General features: G+C 35.8%; 2 protein-coding genes and 1 pseudogene across 2 annotated transcripts; all 3 read left to right on the top strand.

The window, feature by feature from the left end:
• The first annotated feature begins 258 nt into the window (after positions 1-258).
• LOC112027211 (pentatricopeptide repeat-containing protein At1g12775, mitochondrial-like) lies at positions 259-1,314 on the top strand. The gene has a single exon (XM_024059883.2). The coding sequence runs from the start codon at positions 259-261 to the stop codon at positions 1,312-1,314; it is 1,056 nt and encodes a 351-aa protein (XP_023915651.2).
• A 99-nt stretch (positions 1,315-1,413) lies between these two features.
• On the top strand, positions 1,414-1,842 carry LOC136067612 (putative pentatricopeptide repeat-containing protein At1g12700, mitochondrial). Its single transcript, XM_065773745.1, has one exon. It carries the CDS (start codon positions 1,414-1,416, stop codon positions 1,840-1,842), a length of 429 nt encoding a protein of 142 aa, XP_065629817.1.
• Positions 1,843-2,900: 1,058 nt separating this feature from the next.
• On the top strand, positions 2,901-8,167 carry LOC112027214 (uncharacterized; annotated as a pseudogene).
• The last annotated feature ends 1,574 nt before the right edge of the window (positions 8,168-9,741 follow it).

Genomic DNA, 9,741 nt, shown 5'->3' with positions numbered 1-9,741 from the left:
TTCGTCTGCCGAATTGGTTGCTGGATCTTCAGGAAAATGGGTTCGCTGCTTCGTACTTCCCACACTTGTTTTCGTTCTTATTGTTATTCTACTCTTACTGCTACTGCTACTACTTCCACTAGTATTGCTAGTGCTTAAAAAAAAAACCGGAATCACAATCACAATCACAATCAAGATCAATTCTTGAAAATTGTTAGAGATCAATGCAGATCTAGAAGCCTTAGGAATGTTGATCATGCCTTAGACCTGTTTGATACAATGCTTCACATGCGCCCTTTGCCTTCCATTGACGATTTTACTCACATTTTGGGAGCCATTGCAAGATTGAAGCATTACCCAGTAGCCATTTCTCTAATTAAACGAATCGAATCATTTGGTATCTCTCCTGATGTTTATACTCTTAATATTTTGGTTAACTGCTTTTGCCATTTGAACCATCTAGATTTTGGGTTTTCTGTCTTGGCAACAATTTTGAAACTTGGTTATCACCCAGACTTTATTACTCTAAACACCCTTGTCAAAGGGCTCTGTCTTCAAGGAAACATTGCTGGAGCTGTGAGGTTGGTAGAAGAAATGGAGAAGAATGGGTATAAGCCTAATGCAGTTACTTGTGGAACAATACTAAATGGTCTGTGTAAGATTGGACACACTAGTATGGCTATTAGGTTGCTTAGGAAGATGGAAGAGGGGAATTTTGAGCTTGGTCTGACAGCGTATAGCACAATCATTGACAGTTTATGTAAGGATAGGTTGGTAACTGAGGCCTTGAACCTTCTGACTAAAATGATGAGTAAAGGCATTCAGCCGGACCTTATCACTTACAATTCCTTAATTCAAGGCCTATGCAATTTCGGCAGGTGGAGAGAGGCTACTACTTTGTTGAACGAGATGGCACAGAGGAAGATTGTGCCAAGTGTGAGGACCTTCAACATATTGGAGGACACACTTTGCAAAGAGGGAATGCTGACAGAGGCAAAAGAAGCTTTTGATGTGATGATTGAAAGAGGAATCAGGCCTAACACAGTCATATATAGCTCTTTGATTGATGGTTATTGTTTACAAAGCAAAATGGATGATGCTATCAAAACATTCAATATGATGGTTGAGAGAGGTTATTCACCTGATGTGTTTAGCTATAACATATTAATCAATGGATTTTGCAAAAATAAAAGAATTGATGAAGCAAGGAGTCTCTTTGATGAAATGTCCAACAAGGGAGTGGCTCCCAGCATTGTGACTTATAACACTCTTATAGGTGGGTTTTGTCGAGTGGGGAGACCTCAGGTTGCACTAGACCTATTTCTTAAGATGTAGGCATATGGCCAACTTCTAGATCCCCTAACCTATGCTATCTTGTTGGATGGCCTGTGTAAGAATGGACAAGTTGTTGAGGCAATAAAAGTGTTTCTTGAGATGGAAGACAAAACGTTGGGCAACAATATTGTGATTTATAGCATTTTGATTGATGGTTTGTGTAATGTCGGGAATCTTACAGTTGCAAGAGAACTCTTTTATAGTCTACCTGCAAAAGGATTGCAACCCAACATTCGAACTTACACCATAATGCTCAAAGGGCTTTGCAAAGAGGGACTGATAGAAGAAGCAAGTGAGATATTTGAGAAAATGGATGGGAGCGGTTGTTCACCTAACAATTGCACATATAATACAATAATCCAAGGGTTACTGCAACACAATGGGACATCAAAGGCGATGAAATATCTTGAAATAATGGTTGACAAGGGTTTTTCAGCAAATGCAACAGTTGCAAACATGTTATTTGACTTGCTGTCATCTAATCAAGTAGATAAGAACATTCAAGAATTTTTCCAGAAGCCTGTGTGAAGGTTTTTTAGTTTCTCAACATCAAGGACAAGTTTCATATTTTATCCATCATATGCCAATCTTTAAAACATGTGTATCATTTCAGCTAAATTTTATAGTTTCTAAAGATGATTTTTTATTTCATTTATGTATGCATGATTGTTTGTACCTTTAACTGTTCTATCTTTTGTTGTGATTTCATTGTGCACTCATGTTGTTGCTTGGAAGTTGGAACCTATTTTCCTGGATAGTTGTTTCAAAAATTTTTCTTATTTAAGGTTAATGCTAAATATTGTTGCTCTAAAATCTGGCATTTTTTGTGTGGTTATGCGTACCTTAGCTAGTGGAATTAATGATAATAAATGTTCCCTCCAATGAAATTAAGTTTTGGAGTTGCATTTATGCAAATTGAGTCCCCCCTCCCCTGCCTTTTTTCCACCTCTTATAAGCCTTGTGGTGCTTTTGTGCAGTGGACTCGAGTCAAATTTTGTTAGTCTAGCTTGGTTGGTTTATCAACTCAAGGAGTTAGCTGATAATTTTGTATGTGCTTCTCCTTGAATTGTCTAAGAGAGAGGCAACTTAGGTTTTAGTGCAATATAAAATTAACTTCAAGGTATAATCATTTTGACATTTACGATTTAAAGTAAATGAATTGAGTTGGAAACTCCCAACTTGCAATCATATAGCTGAAGAATAGTTCATTTGCTAGTGATTGATTACATGTCATGGACCCAAAGAGCTAATTCTTTTGGAGCTTTTGTAATTTCATTTTGTTGTTTGTAGATTGTGATTTCCTAGCCTAACTTAGGTTAGGTTTCTTAGTTTTAGTTAGTGATGTTATGCTTAAAGAAAACTATCTTTTTGAAATACACAAGGTTAACCTAGTGATGTCATGTTTGGTCAAGTATAATATAGATAATCCCATAGGTCTTGTGAAATATACAACAAGGTTTATAAAAGTTGTGCTGTAGGTTACTACAAAATCATTATAATGAGATAATTATTATGTATGAGTGTTTTCTTGTTAGGTTGATTTGGTTTTTGACTTGTGATTTTGGGAATTCAGCTTGAGATAAAAGATGGGGTTCTCTTTCACCAAGCTTTTCAGCAGGCCTTTTGCCAAGGAGATGCGTATTCTAATGGTGGGTCTTCATGTAGTGAGCAAGACTACCATTTTGTACAATCTAAAATTGGGAGAGATTGGGACCACCCTTCCTACCATTGGTATTCTTTTGCTATATTGTTAACATCGTTCTATTATATAATGAGCTGCTTGTTTGTAGTTATAGGTAGTTGGATTTTACAAATTCTTTTGCTGCTTAGAATTTTGCAGGTGACACTGATTTTCATAATAATTAATTAATATATCTAAACATTTGAAAATATATCTGTAATAATTTATGATTAAAAAATATTTTTAACTTTTCTCTAGCTAAAATAGAAAGACAAATGCTCAGGTTAACTTTCCTTCAAAACTTTATTTTTGTTTAGGATTTTTAACTGAAAAAGATTCTCTCAAATTATTTGGGTTGGATGAGTTTGTTGTTAATCCAAGCTCAAGTCGTTGCCCTCAAGTAAATCATTCGGAACTTCATTTATGGCGAAGGTATATACTTCTAGGAATGACTTGGTTTGGGTGTCATTGGAGTTTCCAAGTAGAAGCAATTGAAGATTTGGCTCTAAAAATGAACTTAACTATCATTGGGTACATCATGGTAGATCCTCATAAGGAATTATTGGATGAGAGAGCCACGAAGGAGAACTTTAGTCTCTATGGAGTTTGAAAGGAACTCAACCCAAAACTCAAACTGACTTGATGAATGAAGGCGGGACTGGAAAATTGGGTTCCTGATCAAGAGTGCTGAACAACACTTTGGTCCAGGATATCAGTGTCGAACGACACTAAATTCAACACAAAAGCTTTGACCTAAAGTGCTGTGTGCCAATCAGCCTATCATGCTCTGTTAAGCTCTGTATTCCTACAACACCTCATTGATAGTTGCTAATATGTGTTGGCAAGTTGGGAACACTGTTTTGATGGCTGGAATTGGGTTCTCATGTATAGGGATAATTTGGTCCATTTGGGAAGGTAGTTAGGATAAATAGTTGCATGGTTATTTAGCGTATGCAAGGGAGTAGTTTTTCAACATATAGAACAACTTGTATGAAGGCTTTTAGTCTTTCAACATTAGGTACTTGGTTTCATAATTTAATGCTTTGCTAGTCAATCTATAAGGAGTTTCTTTTCATGTATATTAGTAGTGAAGATGTGGAAAACCTCAATTGGTTCTTTAAATCTGTGAGAGATCAATGCAAATCTCAAAGCTTTAGGAATGTTGGTAGTGCCTTAGGGTTGTTTGATCAATCGGTTCAATTGTGCCTTTTTCCTTCCGTTTTGGATTTTAATCCCATGTTGTATACCTTTTGGCATGACAATTAAAGATTTCTATCTGAGGATTACTTAGAATTTTTTTTGAAAATGTTATAGTTCAAATGGTAGAGTATTCTTTACCCTTTGGAAGGAAATGCTAATTTATATATTTTACGAAAAATGTTATGTTCACAACATTTTTAGAATACTTTCACAACAAAGTGGTAGGTTGATACTGTGGATAAAAAGTAATTTCATTAGTGAATTCAAATTAGAATTAATAATAACTTACCATTGAAATTTCTTATGAAAATAAAATAAGAAAAAGAAATTTATGAAAGTCTCTTATTATTTGTAGGATAGGATATGCAGCAAAAGGTTTCAGCCTTCTTGAAGTTGGTGAATCAAACATTAGATGTTGTCTTTTGACTTTGAATTCCTCTTTCTCTTTGTCCACAGATTAACAAAAGTATATCCTTTCCAATTCATTTCCTCAAAATAATAAGAGTAGACTGCAGAGAGAGAGAGAGAGAGATATATGAAGCCTAAAGCAGTAGTGGTGGGAGGAAGCATGGCAGGAGTGTCATGTCATATGCACACGCACTAATCTTAGCTGGGTGGGATGTTGTTGTGGTTGACAAAACTTGCGAACCCATTAAGGGAAGCCCCACCGGAGCTGGACTTGGGCTCGACCCTCTGGCTCAGAGACTCGTTCAATCCTGGCTTGGTCAGCCAGAGCTTCTCCACCATTCCACTTTGCCACTCACTATTGACATGGTACTGGTACTTTACTTTGCCGTCTATGCTTAAAATTGCTTTATTTTTTTGTCAGCAATTCTGTAAATACTTGACATGCAAGCTGAACAAACCAAAAAAAATAAATCTTTGTATGAAGTATTGAGTTATGGTTTATTATCAAAAAAAAAAAAAAAAAAAAAAAAAAAAAAAAAAAGAACTTAGGTGTTGATGCCTTAGTTTTCTTCCTTGGTGTTAATTCTAGGCAACCCCTAAGTGCTGATTCTTTGTAAATTTTTTCTTCTTTTATTTTTCTCTTGATTGTCTAGGATCAGGCAATCTCAGGTGATGCAATCTTGCTATTTTTCTTTTCAATTTCTGTTCTTGGTTTTGTCTTGCATCAAATTTTGGTATTAGAGCTTGTTGTTTTGCATCAATTTTGGTCTGAGAGCTCAGTTGTTTTTACATCAGGTTTACTAATAAATAAATAAATAAAATTTTGTAAACTTTCATTGCCAGTGTTCATTCAAGGAATTGTTATCATAAGTCATAAAATTAATCAACAGTAACTATAGTTAGGATGTCATTAGTTAAATAGTTAAAAAGCAGGTAAAAGAAACTCTGCAATGCCAACCACAAGCAGTTACTTAATTCTCCTGCCACCTTTTGATTCTTTATCTTTAGAATAAACCATGGAAGTTTTGATTCAAGAATGTTCTCACGTGAAAAATTACAGACAAATAAAGGACTTCAAAATCAAAATACAGTTAGTTTTCATGCCACCTTAGGGATTTTTGTTTGAAAACAGAACCAAGCAACAGATAGTGAGAAGAAGATCAGTTGACACTGACAAGAGATAATAACTTCAATTTTAGAGGAGCACATTGGGCTGATCTCCATGGCCTTCTTCACAATGTGTTGCCCCTGAACGTGCTTTTATGGGGTCACCTTTTCCTCTCTTTCTGAATTTCTGATGACAGGACATCTGTCAAGATTAAGGCTAAAGTTCTACAAACTGATGAGGAAATTGAAATAGTGTGTAATATACTTGTTGCAGCAGATGGGAGCCTCTCTTCCATCCGCCAGAGTTTTCTTCCTGGCCTTAAATTGAGGTTTCTAACTAAAAACTAATGAAAATTTGCTTATTTAATTTTTTTTTTCTTGATTTCTTGCTTATGATTTGAAGTTGGTCATGAAAATATTCCTTTGAAGGTATTCAAGTTATTGAGCTTGGAGAGGGGTTTTTGATTTTTCAGGAAATGAAAATTCAGAGACTATTGAGGGCATCTATAGGGCATATCTTGAACTGGGAAAGTGTTTGTACTTCGACTTAGGTTCTGGCACCCACAGTGTGTTTTACGAGCTTCTAAACAAAAGGCTTAATTGGATTTGGTATGTCAACCAACCCGAGCCTGAACTCAAGGTGATTGCTTACTTTCATCCAATTTGATACATCCAATTCTATATTAATTATAATTTTGTATGGTTTAGTGGCTTTATAAGAATAGGGGCATACAAGTTGAATCAGCAAGGCTTATATTCATGGATAAGTGATGAGGGAGACACAAGAAGATTATTATTTAGTATTACTTATGTTTGCAAGCCCATTGTATTTTTATGTTTTAGGTCCTATTAGTTTATTGGGCTTTTAGTTATTAGGCTTTTAGTATTTTAATTTAGAAGTAAGGTTATTTTTGTAATAAGGCAATTAGGGTTTCCTAGCCAATTAGAACTAGGGTTTAGCAATCCTTTATAAGCAACTTATTGTACTCCTTGAGGAGATAGCTGATATTTTTGATGAATGAAAACAATGGGCGTTTGGTCTTTCTTTGGTCTGGTGCTGACTCCAGGTCTACCCTAGGTGCTGACTCCTAGTGGTTTCCCCGCTTGGTGCTGACTCCAAGCAAGGCCTAGGTGCTGACTCCTAGGTCATATCCTTTNTTATTGGGCTTTTAGTATTTTAATTTAGAAGTAAGGTTATTTTTGTAATAAGGCAATTAGGGTTTCCTAGCCAATTAGAACTAGGGTTTAGCAATCCTTTATAAGCAACTTATTGTACTCCTTGAGGAGATAGCTGATATTTTTGATGAATGAAAACAATGGGCGTTTGGTCTTTCTTTGGTCTGGTGCTGACTCCAGGTCTACCCTAGGTGCTGACTCCTAGTGGTTTCCCCGCTTGGTGCTGACTCCAAGCAAGGCCTAGGTGCTGACTCCTAGGTCATATCCCTTTATTTTTCTATTGTTTAGCTTTTGTTCTGGTTGTCCTGCGTCAGTAAGGGCAAGCATTCATTTAGGCACATGTAGGACACTTGGTTTAAATAGTTGTTAAATGCTGTTCATCCCATGCCATAGCAGCTTCATAGCTTTTGGTCTTGACCCATAATAGAACCATTCAAAAAAAAAAATCAAAATAGATATATGAAATCCCAGTGGTAAATTTCTTTTGCTTTGAGACTTTTTGGTGCTGTCAACTAGAGCTGATATATTAATTAAAATGTATTTAGAGAAACTCAGTAACCATGAAAGTGAGCAGTGAGATGATTCAGAAGATGCATCAAGAAGCAGAGAAGGTTTGGGTTCCTGAGTTCGTGAGTCATTCAAGAAACAAAGGATCCCTTTTTGAATTTGATATATGATACTAATCCCTTGGAACAAATCTTTTGGGACAACGTGGTATTAGTTGGAGACACAGCTCACCCCACAACTCCTCATGGTCTAAGAAGCACGAACATGTCAATGTTGGAAGCAACAGTTTTAGGCAAATGCCTTGCAAAGAGTGGAGCAGAAAATTTACAATCAGCTCTAAGAGAATATCAGACCTTTCTGCTTCCAGTTGTTTCCAAGCAAGTTCTGCGTGCTAGGAGAATGGTTCGCATAAAACAAGGTTTAGTTCTTCCTGATTGTGAGCCTTTTGATCCAAAGAATTCTTGATCAGAGGATTATCAAGAGCTACAGCAGAAGAACATGCCTTTCTTTGACGATGTTCCTTTATTATTAGTATGACATCCTTTTCTGTTTGCTTGCCAATAACAGCGTATACTTGTAATTCTTTGCTCATCATTTCATAGTTGCTTTAGTTACATCAGATCCAGCTTTTAGCTGGAATTGCTTTGTTTGTATAGTTTGATACTATTTATTGACTAAACAAAAAGCCTTGATTCTAAAGAACATACAATCAGTTTTTTCTGCTATGCATTGCAATTGGAGTAAGGTTCTCCACTATTATCAGTAGTCACAAAAGTCTCCATGTAAATTCTTCGTTGGCTTCTTTGTGAACAAATTCTTATGGTCTGCATGATTAGGCACCAATTCTGGTTGTCATCCTGCTGATTATTGAATAATGGTGGTGAACCGTTTGAAATGGCCCAACCGCCCAAGTAGTTGATATGATTATGGTATTTTATAAAATGGTGGAATAAACTGGGTTTCTTTCTTGATAATGCGTTAGTAATGACATGATTTTGTAGTAGAATCTAACACGTGGCTCCATGTTAATGCCCGATAAAAAGGATTTTGGTTATAGTCTTTCTTGAGATGGTCTGTGTATATATAAAGGTTAAGTTATGAGGATCTATTTATTAGAAAAGAATAAAGTACAATTAATGATCCTTGATTTTAGACATAATTCAAATGGTACTTCCAAAAGGTTTTCTTGAAAGGGTCGGAGATAGGGGAATGGTTATATCGAGGGGTGGGCACCACAAATGAAGATACTAAAGTATTCTAGCATTGGTGGGTTTGTGAGTCATTATGGATGGAGTTTGTGATGGAGAGCGTGAAGTTTGGGGTTCCAATTATAGCCATACCCATGCAGCTTGATCAACTAGTGAATGCTAGGCTGGTGGAGGGGTTAGGCGTGGGTGTAGAAGTGAAGAGAGACCTGAATGGGAGGCTTGAAAGAGAAGAGGTGGCAAAGCCGCAAAGGTGATCGGAGAAGTTGTTGTGGAGACAAATGGAGAAGGTAAGGAGGAAGGCAAAAGAATTGAAGGAGAACATAAGAAACAAGGGAGATGAAGAAATTGGAGTGGTGCAGGAGCTAGTACAGCTTTGCTGAAAAAAAAAAAGAATATGCAGTAGCAGGAAATCGCACACAACTATAATGACTAATGACAAGAAGAAAAGGTAAGGTGGGCCGTGGGCATATTCAATGTTTTCTTTCATTTCCATGGGAGCAAATATAGATCATACTATAAATGAAAAAGAAATTAGGAAATGTAACCTTCTTTTTTCTTAATAAAGAAAACATGAATTTTAAGTTTATACCGTTTGTGAAATGTATGATTGTTTTGTTTTTATTTTTTATTTTTTGAGAATCAATTGTGAAACGTATATGGTTTAGGGTGCATGAGGTTGAAGTAGATAATCTGATTGAATGTTGATCCTTATAATTATTTTCAATTGGTCAATGAGTTTTGTTTCACACCAGTATCAATTGGATTTATCTAGGGTAATCTGTCTATTTTGTCTTGTATGAATAAGCTCTCTTAAACATTGGTATGAGGACTATATGATAGTCCATTTTACAATTTCAAATTGGAAAGTAGTTTCTTATTTTTAGGTTTTGGTTTCATGCAATCAAATTTGACAACTATCTGATTCTCAATAAGCAAATAAATAATTAAAAATTTGTCAACTATCCGTGACCCTTGTCGTTGTATGGCTTAATCTTTAAGGCTCCAAAATACGGATCTCTTGCTACATTTTAGTCGCCAATGTGAACTATTGATGTATAGGAGAGGATAAAGTTTAGCTACAAAATTGGTTGTAGTTTTAGGCTACAAACTCACTTAATAAAATAAATATTATTACATATT

This window comes from Quercus suber, unplaced genomic scaffold (assembly GCF_002906115.3).
Source record: "Quercus suber isolate HL8 unplaced genomic scaffold, Cork oak 2.0 scaffold_79, whole genome shotgun sequence".
NCBI classification, from domain to species: Eukaryota; Viridiplantae; Streptophyta; class Magnoliopsida; order Fagales; family Fagaceae; genus Quercus; species Quercus suber.
The sequence above is the reverse complement of the archived record's forward strand: the minus strand, read 5'-3'. Positions and strand labels throughout refer to the sequence as shown.

Coding starts and splice junctions, on each gene's coding strand:
- LOC112027211 (XM_024059883.2), top strand. CDS start 259: ATGCTTCACATGCGCCCTTTGCCTTCCATTGACGATTTTACTCACATT.
- LOC136067612 (XM_065773745.1), top strand. CDS start 1,414: ATGGAAGACAAAACGTTGGGCAACAATATTGTGATTTATAGCATTTTG.